At 51.7% G+C, this 15,053-nt stretch overlaps 3 protein-coding genes across 3 annotated transcripts; 1 reads left to right on the top strand and 2 right to left on the bottom strand.

The window, feature by feature from the left end:
• Window positions 1-915: 915 nt before the first annotated feature.
• Window positions 916-3,634, bottom strand: LOC100907254 (uncharacterized). Its single transcript, XM_003736984.3, has 7 exons — window positions 3,246-3,634; window positions 2,938-3,115; window positions 2,592-2,804; window positions 2,231-2,480; window positions 1,820-2,118; window positions 1,520-1,722; window positions 916-1,409 (listed from the first exon to the last, which is right to left on the bottom strand). The coding sequence occupies exons 1-7, from the start codon at window positions 3,434-3,436 to the stop codon at window positions 1,220-1,222; spliced, it is 1,524 nt and encodes a 507-aa protein (XP_003737032.2). The 5' UTR covers window positions 3,437-3,634; the 3' UTR covers window positions 916-1,219.
• A 1,475-nt stretch (window positions 3,635-5,109) lies between these two features.
• On the top strand, window positions 5,110-11,316 carry LOC100907112 (ER degradation-enhancing alpha-mannosidase-like protein 3). The gene is made up of 13 exons (XM_029110834.1): window positions 5,110-5,198; window positions 5,664-5,709; window positions 5,958-6,058; window positions 6,232-6,384; window positions 6,945-7,081; window positions 7,237-7,417; window positions 7,511-7,961; window positions 8,072-8,300; window positions 8,429-8,612; window positions 9,564-9,738; window positions 9,943-10,083; window positions 10,210-10,527; window positions 10,644-11,316. Exons 1-13 carry the CDS (start codon window positions 5,110-5,112, stop codon window positions 11,058-11,060), a joined length of 2,622 nt encoding a protein of 873 aa, XP_028966667.1. The 3' UTR covers window positions 11,061-11,316.
• Window positions 11,317-11,351: 35 nt separating this feature from the next.
• Window positions 11,352-12,815, bottom strand: LOC100901944 (pleiotropic regulator 1). Its single transcript, XM_003736949.2, has one exon. The coding sequence runs from the start codon at window positions 12,765-12,767 to the stop codon at window positions 11,511-11,513; it is 1,257 nt and encodes a 418-aa protein (XP_003736997.1). The 5' UTR covers window positions 12,768-12,815; the 3' UTR covers window positions 11,352-11,510.
• Between the last annotated feature and the right edge of the window lie 2,238 nt (window positions 12,816-15,053).

Genomic DNA, 15,053 nt, shown 5'->3' with positions numbered 1-15,053 from the left:
GTAGAGCTCGGATGCGAATGTTTCAAGGCATTCCGACAAGAAGGGAGCAATTTTGGGCCTCCAATCGGAAACGAAAGAATAATACATCGATAAAGATATCGGTGAAGTCCGAGCGATTTCTGGCCACGGAGAGGCTCTCGCACGACCACGACTTTCAAGAAATTCTCCTGACGAGAATCCTGGCGTCCCATGAGGAACTCCGGTGTTATTCCCTACATTCTCCAGCGCTTGTGGGTATAAGCAGGAAATATGCGTGCCGCCGTGACGATGAGCAGTCGTGCCGCGGCTCATCGCATGGGCTCAGGTTTCTCCGAGTGAGCGAGCAGGCCATCGTAAGGAGAGAGTTTCCAAAGCTTAGTTGTTATGGATGCTGCGAAACTTTCCTAACTACTTGCCAGGATGTTCCGACGATGCAGCGGAATGTTCTCTTCGGCAACTAAATTGATGATATGATGATAATAGTCGAGTATCGTCACCAGAAGTCGTCGCGTTGGAAGACCGTAGGATTTCGGGCGGGTGCGCCCCCCGGAGCGAAACGGTCGATTGTCTGTGATGCCTACCAACGAGCTTGCTCGCCCCAGCTTTATCTTTCCCTCATCACGTTCCTTTTGAAAACGGCGCAATATATGTGGAGAAAAACTACCTCTGCCTTCCCTCGACTCTCGCCCTATTCGTTTCTTCGGAATTACTCAGCGGGAGCGCGAATCGTTCCCAATGGACTTCGCTGCCAGGCCAGACTCGTCCACGTTCCCTCTCGGCTCACTCGACATATTCAATGGTGATTCGACGCACCAGCATACGGCGCTTTGTCCAAGGTAATCCGCGGCCCTAAAACTTACGACCTTGGTACGGCAGCCAATGGGAAGATTTAGGGAATCAAAGATAAAAGTACAAGAATGCCACCCCAGTCCGGAGCCCCGTCAACGGGGAGATTTGAGGTTTTATTTACCGACACCCATCGTTTATCAAGGACCGGAAAAGACCAACGGCGTATGAAATGTCGTTCATCACGGGAGATGTTTGGGATCCTTCTCCGAACTCCTACAGCCCCGAGAGCGAGACTTGAGATCTCAGTCGATCCATGAGGGGACCTCTCCAGAGACGCTATTGAGAGTTCCCTGCTCGATTCGTTCCTGCCCATAGTCCTCCTCCAAAGCGAAACCTCCAGCCGACATCGTCGTGATAAATCCGAGCGGGATGATGAAGTTCCATCATCAAGTTAAGCTTGCTGATCCGAGGACACTCGTACAGTGGAAGCGCTAGTATAAGGTCCCTCGTTGAAATGCGCTCGAAGAGCAGCACGTTTCTCCAGATTATTGATCCGGTTCGCGTCTTCGACCAGAGCTGCGATAACGCCGAACTTCGCGTCCATCTGTTCTTTGTTGGCACTGGGATCTCGATGGAGAATCCTGCATGGGAAAGTCTTTAATACCTCTGCAGGTGAATGCGGTCGAGCTGAGCGGCTCTTCTCGAGACTCTCCCGCATCTGAGACCAGATATGTCCCCAAATTCAACCCACCATTCAAAGAATCCTGCACATTCTTCGAGTAGAGCATCTCGACCCCAAGAAAGCAGAGCGATATTCCGGAGAGCAGAGAGCGCCAGGAGTTCAACCTCCGGACATGGAGACTTCGCGCAGTTCCACAGGGCGTGTAAGGGCTTCTCGCTCGCCATCGAGAACCACGAGTGGGTCACTGACATCAGGTCTTCTTGCTCGACGTCCTAGAAAACAAATGTCCGGGCTCGCTAAGGACATCTCCGTTTCGACACTCTCTGCGGAGTTCGAACGAAAACAATCGAGCGGTCGCAAGGTTCTTACCTCGACCTCCATCAGATGAGCTAGTGCACTCAGAGCGGCCTCTTTTTTGTGGGTCTGCTCAGGCTTGACGAGCGTGCTCCCGATCGATTTCATGAGTACCATCATCTCCGAGCGGAGAGTCCTGTTCAGGCAGCGTTTACCTTCGTGAGTTCTCCCGATCAGACCTAAATTGCTCACGGCCAGTGATTGCAAGTCGGGATCGTTCGTGAGGTCGAGCATGATTTTCAGGATGTCCACGTATTCATCGCACATGAGCTTTGGATTATTTTCACCGAATCGACCGAAAAATTCGCAAACACCTGAAAAATGTTCCTAAAGAGATTGAAGTCTCGGGAGATCGGAAGCCCTTCGGATATACTTCGTCCTATATCGAATCACTTCGGCGCAACGCATTTCCATGAATCTTATTACCAGGCATCGTGTGCGCGCTTGTCCTGCTGTTCGTATCCAAGAGGAGTGCCTCCAGATGCGCGATGACGCCCGAATCGACGACGAATTTCACAGTATTCTTATTCGAAACAAGAACCGTCAGAAGCTCGATGTAGTTAAGTTGCACGAGCACATCCCTGTGTTCCTCTTTGAACGAAGTAATCACTTGGGAGATTTGAGGGGCCGATCTGTTGGCAGTTTCTTCCGAATGGATTGCTATTCGGCAATAGACCTCCAGGGAAAATAAATGTTATGCTCCGTACCCCTATGGGGCTTCGATCCGGATGATGCCTTGTTTGTACCGTAGCGGCGCATTTTTCGGCGGATATTTTCAAACACCCACCTCGAACACGCGCAGTCTGCAGATCGAGTCTTTCCCTTGTACTGCCGAGAATCTCTTTGCGAGCTCACCGGTGAAGAGTGTTTTGTGAGCGCTGGGATTTTCACAAGCTACTCGAACCAAAATGTCCATAGCCAATGACGAGTCCACAGCGCTGTCGATACGATCGATGATCAGACCCAAGAGCTCCTCGTTGTTGGCGAGTTCCGCGCACGCCTTCAGAGGAGAAAATCGTTTTCGGGATTCGGGCCCGTACCATCTCTCAATACTTCTCAATAATTGGACTTGGCTAGAGAAAAGTCCAAGGTTCACGACAAGGAGACGGTCCGAGATAAAACGCGAGGAGTACCTTGCTATCTTTTGAGATCCGTTGCAACTGCTCCAGAGTCACACTGAGACTTTGTTGCGCGAAGCCGTCTCCGAGTGCCTCAGCGAGAGTCCTCCAATACTTGCTGTACACCAAATGGGGTGACATTGCGCCAAAAAGAATTTTGAATGTTTCGCAAATCGCGACCACATCTTGTATCCTGTCGAGATAAAGAGAAGTCAGTTGAGCATTTCAGCGAGGAGATCTAGGAGCAATACTGTGGGGCGCATGATCGTCACAGAGGGGGCGAAGGTTCATAAAACGGTGAATTCGGAATAACCTCAACTTACGTTGCAAGACGTCTGAGGGCCGCCAGAAAGGGCGAAAGATCTTTTGATGGCAGGAGCGCAGCGATTTCTGTTCTGTGTAGGGCAGTGAGCCCTGCAACTCTTCCCAGATAATACTTCAGGGTACTCTCAGTGATGACGATATTGGGATCGCAGAGTTCATCGAGAACCTGATTCGGATCAGGATGCAACATCTTGTTCGGGAACGTGTAAGTCAGCGGAATTTCAAACTTTTCTAAGTTCTGGGCAAGCCGAGTTCACATCGGCTCGACAGTCGCTTCGTCGTGACTAGGCAGAAAAACTCCCGATAATGTAACTTCGAACTTCGAGCCCTCACAGCTGATGATGATTGCTGAGATCCGGTCATCAACATTCGCAAACAGCTCACCGCTCTCCTCATCTTTCTTCTCCCTCGCCTGCTGTTCGATACACAGAGTGACATGTGCACTACGGCGCCAACTTCGAATCGACCAAATGACCACCAAGCTCTTATTTCCTCGAACGGCTCGATCTCCCGCGTTCTATCGCAGCGGAGAGTTTCGAGCCTCGCCATCGGAGTGGAAATCTTGGGAGTCATACGGCGGATTTCTGTTCGTGGAGCCCACGTACTATCGAGCTTGGCAAGCCAAGTTGAGCGGGCTCCCTATTTCACGCTCAGTCATCGTCTGCTCGTCGCGCTGAGGAGTGCCTAAATTCGGCCGACCGCTCGACGGCGCCCTTCTCGCATTCCATTACAGCTCTTATAAATGAGGAGGGGAGCCGGAATGTCGGCGTTACCGGACGGGACTTCGAGCAGCGATCGGTGAGGAATCTTGTACCCGCTCCCATAATCTCAGGGAGGCAAGCGCCAGACATACCTCTCCTCCCTCCCTCTTGCTCTCGGGAAGACTCCGGGAGACCTATTGTCAGTCTTCTAACTAGTACTCCTTCGAACGTAGAATGCCTGAATTCCGTCGGAAGGTCGCTGAGGCGAATATTTCGAGAGCACGACACTCATTTGACGCCTCTCGTACTACTACGCCTACAGCGGGTGGAAACTTCATCCTAAACACGAGTCGATTTCCACACGATCGATGACCATTCCCCTAGTTCCCGCAACATTGGCGAGCACTTGGCTTGCCTCCAGGGGTAGCAAGCTTATTGATTCGATGGGAAAGGCTAGTTCTCTGAACTCTCGAAAGCGGGATTGGGGGCTCAGGAGCTCAATGATGATATCCGGAGTGACATTCCGAAGGAGGGATTCGCCTCGGGGATCTATCGTCCACTCGCAGGACTCAGAATCGAAAAGAGCTGCGGAAAGTCGCCATCTGACATCAGAAGAGTCCTCCAGGAGTCTGCCCCGAACATGCAGGCTATCGCCAGGCTCAGCATTTCAATATACAGCCTTAGTCGAACCGGACAATGACTGTCATGGACGATGGCGGTACCAAGAGAGAGGAACCGCCCTGGCCTGCCCGAGGTATCAGCAGAGATCATCGACATCACGATATCGACTCTCTCGTCGTCAGATTCCATTTCTGTGAGACTTCACCCCTCTCATTCTCCTCGACGGTATTTTCCTGCATATCCGCGCGTGAGGAATCGTTCGTTGACCTCAGCAGCCCGTACGAAACTTCGCCGTCAGGGGAAACCAGTCGGCTTCCATGTCCGGCGCTGAACGAGAGGCGAGAGCAGCAGAGGAGGTGGTACAGCGTTGTCGTCGTCGTCAGTGTTGACGTCGTTGTTGTCCTCGTCTTCCTCGCCACTTCGATTGTGCTCTCGTATAGACGGCCACGGAGCTCGGTGCAATCGGTATGCCATCATGGCAATCATGTGTCTGACCCAGCTGCATCAGTTGTGAACGCCGACCATCCCCTCGGCCATCGATATGGTTCGAGCCCTGGAAAAATCAGCGGCTCTTGCCGCACTACTCTCCGTCGCGTTGGCGATGGAGACATCGGATCGTCTTAGACTGAGGTAGGTTTCTTCCACCGGAAAACGCGATTCTTCGACTCCAGGAAGATGGACGAAAGATGCGGGACATGGGAGTTTCCGGACAAGTTAGGCAGTCTCCTCGATGTCCAGAAGCGAGAAGTGTCTTGAACTCCACGCGAAATGCAAAGACGTCTTGACGCTCGGCGTTGCGCTTTGGACTCTCGAATCAGAGTGAAATCTGCGAGAATCTTTCGCCTCTGAGGGCCTGGCAGGTGAGCATGTCAGGTTCGGGGTCAGAAGTTGGCCACTGAGCAGATCAATCCATGTGCTCATCCAGGGCGCCGTGCCAAGCAGTGCGGAAGAAGTTGCTTCCGGGAAAGTTGTGAAATATCGGGCGAAGACCAGCCGAGCTCCTGCAGTCTTGGAGATATCGATCGGAGCTCTTTCCGTGCGTACGACGAATGGATGTGGATGAACCTTTTTCTGAATCCGCCGTGTTCCTTCCAGAGACCAAGTCAAAGAGATGTTTTTCCACGGATACGACTCGTACATGGTGAGTGCTCTTCAGATAATTTTTTCCGGGCTGCTTTCCGATACATGGGGAGGATCCCTGACAGAGTTTGTCGCCACGTCCTCGCGAGATTAATGGCATAGAAGCGATAGACACAAATGGTGATCGGATCATGTGACGGATGTAGGATGGTCCACTCAGGATGCGTAGACTCTTCTCTTTCGTAATCGAGGGGTCGCCCCGTGGAGCTCACCCGTTCCTAAATAAGTCATTGTCCTGTCTCCTTCCAGGATTTCGCGTATCCGGCGGATGAGCTCATGCCATTGAGCTGTAAAGGTCGCTACAGGGGCATCGAAGAAGACAGAGGGGACATAGATGACGCCATGGGGAAGTGAGTGAACTTTGCTCGAAGCCCGCGGGGAAAATTATTTGTAGGACTTCGTGCTAGAATGGAGAGATGCCCTAATACTTCCTGGTTCTGTGTGGTGGTTCCCTGCGATTCGCCGAAAACTTTGATGGGTCGCCCTGTTCCCTCTCGAATCTAATACTTCATATTTCTTGTAGTTTCTCATTGACCCTTGTTGACTCGGCGGACACACTCATGATCATGGGGGAGTTCGCAGAATTTGAGAGAGCTGTAAAGCTGATCATAGACAATGTGCGCCTGGACAATGACGTAACTGTTTCGGTCTTCGAAACCAACATCCGGATGTTAGGGTAAGTGTCTTCGGATTTACTCGTGCCTAATCTAATCTAATTTTATGATATCGAGGGACTCGATTCGCTCGGAGTCTCCGAAGAGAATTTCGCCTCATGTCCCTTGGTTGACGCTTTGGAAGCGCCGTATCGATGGGGACGGCTCAATCTTCTTGTCGATTTCTGCCGGAAGGAATCGGAGACGATAGCCGCTCGAATTATCGAAACACTTACGCTTTTCGTTGCTTCGAACTCGATGAAAAATAAACATTAAAAACGGCGACGATGGCTGGTGTAAGAATGTTCATCAGAAAGATAGAGTCAACAGATATTTTCGACCGGATACGAATTCATGTATTTTCGCGTCTGGGAGAGCCGCTAGTCATCGGGAGTACCAGACCTTACCGAGTCTATTGTGCGAGCGGCTGACGTGGGAAGTCCCCACGTGATGACGATCGCGGCGGCTTCATTTCTCTATCGCCGACGAACTCGATAGAATAGGTAGAGAATTTGATTCCGAGACGTCGTCGCTGCGCTTCACAAGCATCGTGAAGTGTATCACGAGGAATTTCAAATTTCAGAGGACTTCTGAGCAACCACATTCTGTCGAGATACCTCAAAGAGTCACTCGGCAAGATGACTTGGTACAAAGATGAGCTGTTGCTGCTGGCCAAAGAGCTCGGCCTGCGGCTCCTTCCGTCATTCAACTCGACCACAGGTGAGGAAAATTTGCGAAATCGCCACTACGATCACCCAGCTCTGAAATCATCGCACGCCCTTCGAACATGCCCCTTCTTCGTGACGTTTCCTCGCCATGGGCTCGTACGGCTCGGAGGCCTGAAGGTTCTTTTGTTTGACTGTCCGCCTTCGCAGGAATTCCGCATCCCCGGATAAATCTCCGTTGGGGTATGAAGTCCGATTCGGTCCCCAAGACGACAGAAACATGCACGGCCTGCGCCGGAACGATGCTCCTCGAGTTCGCAGCGCTGTCCAGGCTGTCTGGAGAACCGATCTTTGAAGCGAAGGCTCGGAAAGCGATGGACTACCTCTGGCTGCAGAGACACAGGTGAAAGATTTTCGCAGCAGAAGGCGTGCCGTGATTCTTCGGGAGAAATGAGTTCAAACTCATGCGAAATTCGCATTCCAGGTCGTCCGATCTAGTCGGAACTGTGATAAACGTTAACAGCGGCGATTGGATCCGGCGAGACTCGGGCGTGGGCGCCGGAATAGATTCGTACTACGAGTACTGTTTGAAGGCTTACATATTGTTGGGGGACGGGACGTACCTCGACAGATTCAACAAGCATTACGCAGCTGTGATGAAATATATTTCACAAGGTCCAATGCTGGTCGATGTTCACATGCACCGACCGAATACGAACTCGAAAAACTTCATGGACGCTCTGCTTGCGTTCTGGCCGGGTCTTCAGGTCCTGAAAGGCGACATCAAGCCGGCAATCGAAACCCATGAGATGCTTTATCAAGTGATGCAGAGGCACAATTTCCTGCCGGAGGCGTTCACTACTGATTTTCAAGTGCATTGGGGTCAGCACCCTCTCAGACCCGAGTTCATCGAGAGTACATATTTTCTTTACAAAGTAAGGAAGCGGCATGATTCGTCGATATTCATTATCACACGTGTTTTTTTCTCGCCTACTATATTCCGCGTCGAAGGAGATATCGCTAAGTGGAACATTCGATTATTCAGGCAACGAACGATCCATACTATCTGGAAGTTGGGCGAAAAGTCGTCGAGTCGTTGGAAAAATATGCGCGGGTACCTTGTGGCTTTGCGGCAGTGAAAGACGTTCGAACGAATTCGAAAGATGACCGTATGGATTCCTTCGTTTTGGCGGAGACTTTCAAGTATCTCTACCTTCTCTTCGCCGATAAGGCCGATGTTCCCTTGGACATCGATCAGTTCGTCTTCACGACAGGTACGTCCGAAAGCCAGCGGGTGCAGTGGAATTCCTATCGTTGTACATGGCTACGGAATCGGGATCGCTTCCCGTCGGTGGCCGAGCGTTTCGATTCTCGCTATAGTCTGACGCTCGAAATCTTCCAGAGGCCCATCTGCTCCCCCTGATCCTTTCCCGTAAAGGCCAGCCGGAGAACATCACAGTCACCAGTCGTACGCGCGGGGGCGACGGCGACGAGTGCCCGAATTCGGATTACTTCCGGAACGCCGACAAAGTTCGTCTACCTCTGAAGAATCTAGTCGAAGGCACATGCCCCTCTCAGCCCGTCAAGTACGTGGTCACTTTGTTTCCAACAGAAATTCACAGTATTCGGTTCAATCGGTACCGTTGTTTCGTTTATTTGTTGATCATTCTGCTTCTGCGAAATTCGTTGCTCCTGATCAGTTAGCGTCTGTGATCATAGCGACAGCGGCCGCATCGAATGCGTCGGCGGCTGAAGCACATGTTACCTAAGTTCGAAGACTCACGCACAAAGTCGCTGAATTTCGATGGAGAGCAGTCGATTGTAAAGTGTTCTATTTCGGTCTCTCCTGGGATGTCTCCTCGTATTAATAAGGGCCACTTTTGGGAAGTACGGAGTTTTATCGGCGGGTGTTGGATTGTGATCCGCATGCCATCCTAGTTTCATCCGGAAGAGGGCGATCTAGGTCATGAAGCCAAGAATAAAGTTAGCGAGTTTTTTTCTTTTCGGCGCCATACCTCCCAATATGAGCTCGACTCCAATTCGATAGAGAATACGGGAGGGCGGTGTGGCAAGGAATTTCGTGTAAGAGATGATTGATTCACGTCCATCTTAATCCTAGTCGAGTCAGAGACGATGCGCAGCTCTACGTCTAGTTTTTGCGTTGCTTGTGCGAAATTCAATAAACGCTCTCAGAAATTAGGTGGACTCTTTATTTGCCTATTTTGTGCTTCTGCGACCTGATTCCGTGCTCGATCTACCTTTGTACTTCCGCTCACCCTGTGGTGTGACACTTCCGTGTCCATTTTTTCCGTTGCTTCGTCCACAGAGATACGTTTTTTTTCTCGCTGGAGACGACGGGAGTTCATTACGGCGATGAGTGTCGGATGGATCCCTCCCGCACCGCATCGATGCTTCTCCTTAGAACCGACTCACAACAATGAGACCGTGCTCGTAGCAATCTTGCCGCTATGCACTTTTCCTGCTTGGGGATTCCCATGTTCTTCCTTAAAAAAACGAGATGTCGTTTTGTCTTCCAGAAAACGTCGGCTGCTTGCCGCCCAATTCGATGTTGCGAATGCTCAACACATCGAGCTCATTCGGCAGATGGGAGTTCTCGTCGCTGTTCTGGGAGATGGTCGTATGCAACTGGTTCACAACGCAGCTCAGGCCCATACACCACAGGACGCTCAGGAGGGTCTTCTCTTCATGCAGGTGAGACATTCATGTGTTATGGAAATTCCGTCCGGTAGACACGAAAGCAGGCGTCTGTCTCGCAATTCCTTGCGAATTAACTTGGGTCGCCGGAACTGTGAATGTGTACCCTCGACGATAATTTCAATTATTATTATAGTTATTATTGTGCATAATGAGCATCCGAATTCGGGTGGACTTGATTCAACGGATTCTCTTCCCTAGGAAATGATCCAGTTGGCCAAGAACCAAAACCGACAAGAACAGGAGCTACGATCCGTGCAGTTCATGGTGAACAACAAACTGGTGGTGGCACCTGCTGGCCCCGCGCAATTCGGGCCTGACCTCGGAGATATCTCTAATCAGGTATTGACGTCTCGATAGAGACAGACAGATTCGAACCTTTCCCCATGGAAAAGCCAATCAGGGTACAACCAATCCGGCATGGTGCTCTATAATGAACACTCATTGGGCGAGCTCTTCCTTCCGCAGGTGTCCGGGGAAGCGGAATGGGTTGACTCGGTGAAAGCATGCTCGCCGCCTACGAATTGCCAAAAGCTCCGCGGGAAAGTTGCCATAATGGAAAGAGGCGATTGCATGTTCATAGAGAAGGCCCGTAACGTCGAACAGTGCGGTGCGATCGGAGGAATCGTTCTGGACACGGTGAAGGATTCTTCCGCGCGATCAGCTTCGATTTTCGCCATGTCTGGGGACGGTGGGCAGAACGACCCAAAGGTGCCGCTCGTGTTCCTGTTCTCGCTTGACGCGAAACCTCTCTTGGAGGCACTCGAGAGCAATCCCAATGTCCAGGTAAGTTTGTTCATGGAATTCATCCAATTGATTTCAGTCCCGCGTCGGCTCTTTTGTAGGCGTCGCGGGTGGCTCGTTTAGGGTTTTCGGTTGAGCTCAACTTTATTTTCGAACAGATCACGCTCGCGGACGCGACGCCCGTGGGACCTCTGCTCGGCTCCGAGGGTGGCATACAGGGCACCCTCCTCACAGAATCCGCTCGGAGCACTTCGTCGGAACGGAGTTTAGAACGAGATCTCAATAAACTGCTGCTCGAGATTCACGAACTACAAGCGAGCCAATACAAAATAACGAACCGCGAACGGGAGAAGCGATTCAAGAAATTGCTCATGAACGTCCTCTCCGAAGTGAGGAGCCAGAAGAAGGACCTCAAATCCGCGCTCGCGGCCCTCAGCGTTTTCCGAATGGACGATGAGGTCGATATATGCGATGAACGGAGATGTCCGAACCCTGATTGGAGCGCTTCAGCATTTGTTGACCACATGAGCCGTCGAAGTTGTTACAAGTGTCCGGTGGAATCGCGCGGGTTGTAGAAAAATCTAGTTGGTATTTTGTTTATTCTGTACATAAAAATAGCGGTACGGTGTGATTGAGCGTGATCGCGTCGGTTCGACGCACGGGGAAGCACAAAAATAGCATAGACCGTGAGCTCCGCAAGACGACGAATGGATAATCATGGGCGTCGGCGATGATTTAAGACAGCAAGGGATCCGGAGGCTCTGAGCAATTATTGATTGGATTGGTGGGATGGAGATGAGATGACGACATCGAGCGTTGTCGATGAGAGATGAGCGTCTCAGGAAAAATCGGAATAAACGACGGTGTTTTCACAAATAATTCCACATTTATTTCCATTTTATTATCGATCATCTATTGTACAGGTCGATCATCTTCCGGAACTTTCTGATACTTTATACAACGACCAGTGCGATAGCGAGTTATTTACAATGCAGAGGATTGAATCTTTCCGGGGGGTCCTCCGTTCACGGCCCTTCCTCCGTGGCTGTTTCGTCCTCCTTGAATATTTTTATCGTCTTGTCGGCTTCACATGTTACCAATCTGCTGCCGGAGACATCGAAAGCCATTTGGAAAATTCCCGCTTCGCTGTCGATCGAGCCGGGCTGAACGGGTGTCGTCAGTTTCTGGAAGTTGTATCCTGACTTCCAGTCCCAAAACTGCATCGAGCCGTTATCACCGCCGGACACCAAAACATTGCTGTGGTTCACGGCGAGACAGTTCACTATCGTATTGTGTCCCGTGAGGTTCTGGATGAACTTGCCGTCGGGGCACATCCACTGCTTGATATTGTCCGGAGCACCCGAGGCGAACATGTTCAGTTTTGGATGCAGGGCGAGAGCTCTCACTGATTTCTTGTGATAGGTCAACGTCACTCGAGTTTTCCCCGCCACTATGTCCCAGAGTCGGATCGTAGAGTCGTGGCTCCCACTTATGATTTGAGGTTCGGTCGCTTGAACCAGAACACTGGCCACGGTGTTCGTGTGGCCAGTGAGCGTGTGGATGCAGGATTTCGAACGCATGTCCCACACGCGCGCCGTCGAGTCCCGACCGCCGGTGACGATAACGTTATCGATTGTAGGATGCAAGCCGATGGTGTAGACCCCCGAGAGATGACCGTGGTAGTGACGGATCACTTTGTTTTGTTCGAGATCCCAACATTTCACCTGTTTATCTTCCCCACAGCTGAACAAGTATGGATGATGTTGACTGACTGCGAGACCACGAACTCCCGCGATGTGCCCCGTGAGCGACAGCTTCAGCTTTCCTGACGCGAGGTCCCAGATTTTGATTATTCGGTCGTTTGAGCCGGTGCAGAACCATTCGTTGCTAGGATCGAACGCAACGCAACGGACCCAACCATTGTGACCGGAAATAACCCGGCAGAGTTTCCATTGGGGATGCCATTGGGGTTTAGGTTGCGACGGTTTCTTCAGAGGAGCACGAGCTTGGACTTGGTTGTTGCTTGGAGCCAACACCAACGCCTGGGAGTTATTGTTCTTGCCTGACGCGTCAGTTTTCGGAGCTGGCACTCTGCGCTGATTCTGATTCACGAGATGCATCACCCGTCCGTATTCGTCTCGGGCTTTGACGTCCATCCGGAGCTTGTGCGCTTTCTCATCGATTGGCGGTAGGGCCCCCTCGTCGCAAAGAAACATGTCATGACTACGTTTCAATGACCGAAACACCATTGTATGCACAGAGTGCTTTTGCACGTCCGTCATGATGCCGGCTACACCGAGTCGCCGTGCCTCAAGATTCGGACTACTCCTGGCCACAAGGTAGGCTCCAAGATGGCGGCTGACGCACTTTTCGGCGGTCGAGCAGACGATGCAGGGGGGCGCGCTGCTTGAATTCCCGAGAGAACGACTCGGAACGGAATGCTCCACCTCACGTCCCAGCCGGAATAGTGGATCAGAGAGATCTGACTCGGCTCGATAGACTCTGAGTCCGATTTCGAGGGCTTCTGGAAAAGATCGGGAGCGGATTCCGCGGCATTCTCCGAGAGTAAACCGCTCTCGACTTCGGATTCGCATGCATGATCCTTCGACGGAGGATAGGACGCAGGATATCGATCATTCGCTGCATTTACTAGGAAGCTACTTGCTTTCCGGTAGAAGACTGAAACTCCTGGTGAGCTTCAAGCTAGATGGGCAATCGTGCCCACTCAGCAGAACAGCAGCGCAACAGCCAGACAGAAGGGTCCATCGATCCACCGAATCGATTATACGTCTCGACTGATGGTCCGGGCCACGGACCTTATAGACTTCCTTCTCCGAGCCATCTCATCGGGCCTTGATTTCACTGCATCCCTCTTCGAACTTTGCCAGATAGCTCACCGTGGCGCTTATCCGAGAAATCCACGGAGGGGAAAACGAATTCGCCCCTCTCTGCCTGACTGCCTGGACTTACGATTTCCGCCCACAGATACGGCCGTCGTTGAGGCAGGCTTGATGCGATCGAAGGGACAGACGTCCTGCGCGAGTTTGCGGTGAGCTTACATTATCGAGACCTCCCTCGGTACATTCGCCAGAGCAATGATGAAGATTCATCCATGTTCTGAATCTTCGATCCGGGCGCGATGTCCGTCAAACGGGTCAAACGATTCTCCTCATCGAGCACCTACGGGAGCAGCACTCCCCCAGTACCTGGCGGCTAGCTGGCGTCCCAGTCTGAACAAAATCAGCAGTGCGGTTAATATGGAAACATCATAAGGGGTCAAGAACGGGTCGAAATTCTTCTTTTCGAGAGAGAATTCTAGATCGAGGTCCTTTTCCACCTTCATCTTCAGCTTTGGCTCATTCGAAATTCTCCTCAGTACGCTGACATCCTCGCACATCGCCTCTAAGGTCTTGTAGGAATCCATCAGCTGTTTCGCGACTCCGGAATCCTCCTTTCCAGCATTATTCCGGATGGAGTCGATGAGAAACATTCACGCCTCAAGTATTCACTCCTCAAATCCATTCTGAGAGTCTTACAGCTGACCGGACAAGCTCCGGCCCTCCTCAAGGATCCAAGGGATGTCGCCGAAGATTCATCGTCCCCCTTGTCGCATCGCAATAGCGGTATCATGAACAAAAGCATTCCAAGCGAGCCTGGAAAAAGCTGAAATCGTCGGGTTGGTGCAGAACTTCCCGGACAAACGGGCATAGTCTCGACGACAGCTTTGACTGCCCAATAGTCGACCTACTCCACATCGAAACGATGCGCAGATTCCGCATTGTGCATTGCACCAGTAGATAACCGTCTGAGCTTCAGAACATTGCATCCTCCGCTGACCGAACAGGGATACCCAGAAAAGAGTGGAACAAGCTCAGTTGTCAGGAGCTCCTTCCGCGAAAGAAGTTCGAGCGCGCAGTTTTCAAATGATCTTATGTAACTTGAGCTTCCCGCGCGACCGTTTTCCACGGTCAGCTCCCCCCTTCAGTTTTCGTATGGAGCGATCAGGGGCCTGCCGCAGCCTCCTTGCAGGCTTCCAGCGGCAGGGGCGGCGCGCTAAGGATGTGACTGATACGACTTCGGCAACATCGATATTTTAGTCGCGCACACCCCCGGATTCCGTCGGGGGTATCCGCCGATGGGCATCGCTTCGGTCATGGGCAAAAACCGCGTGCCGATTGTACAGCATGACGTCAAGAACACTCTCGAGATGGCTAGCTGGAGATCCCTGGGAACCTCCGCGGTCTACGATATCATCGACGATTCAAAAAAGACCGATCACGAAAGGAGGAAGTACCATGAACAATTTGAGGGAAGGCCAGTCTCTAATAGACGGGTAGTCTCCGATAAAGGGGCTCCTCTGAAGATAGGAATTCAGGTAGCCTATATGCGGAGACCGCGGATCCCCCGTCGTGTGAGCGTCGAGTACGCTCGCGGTACTCATCCGAATAAATCCGTATCCTATACCAGCGTCACTGACCAAACTCGATTCTCGGGTAGTGGATGGGAGCGGAATACGAGCAATTTCCAATTGACGCGTAGTCCTGAGCATGGGCGGGCTTCGATCGGTC

The sequence above is a fragment of the Galendromus occidentalis genome, unplaced genomic scaffold (assembly GCF_000255335.2).
Source record: "Galendromus occidentalis unplaced genomic scaffold, Mocc_1.1 scf7180000075388, whole genome shotgun sequence".
In the NCBI taxonomy this organism is placed as follows: Eukaryota; Metazoa; Arthropoda; class Arachnida; order Mesostigmata; family Phytoseiidae; genus Galendromus; species Galendromus occidentalis.
The sequence above is the reverse complement of the archived record's forward strand: the minus strand, read 5'-3'. Positions and strand labels throughout refer to the sequence as shown.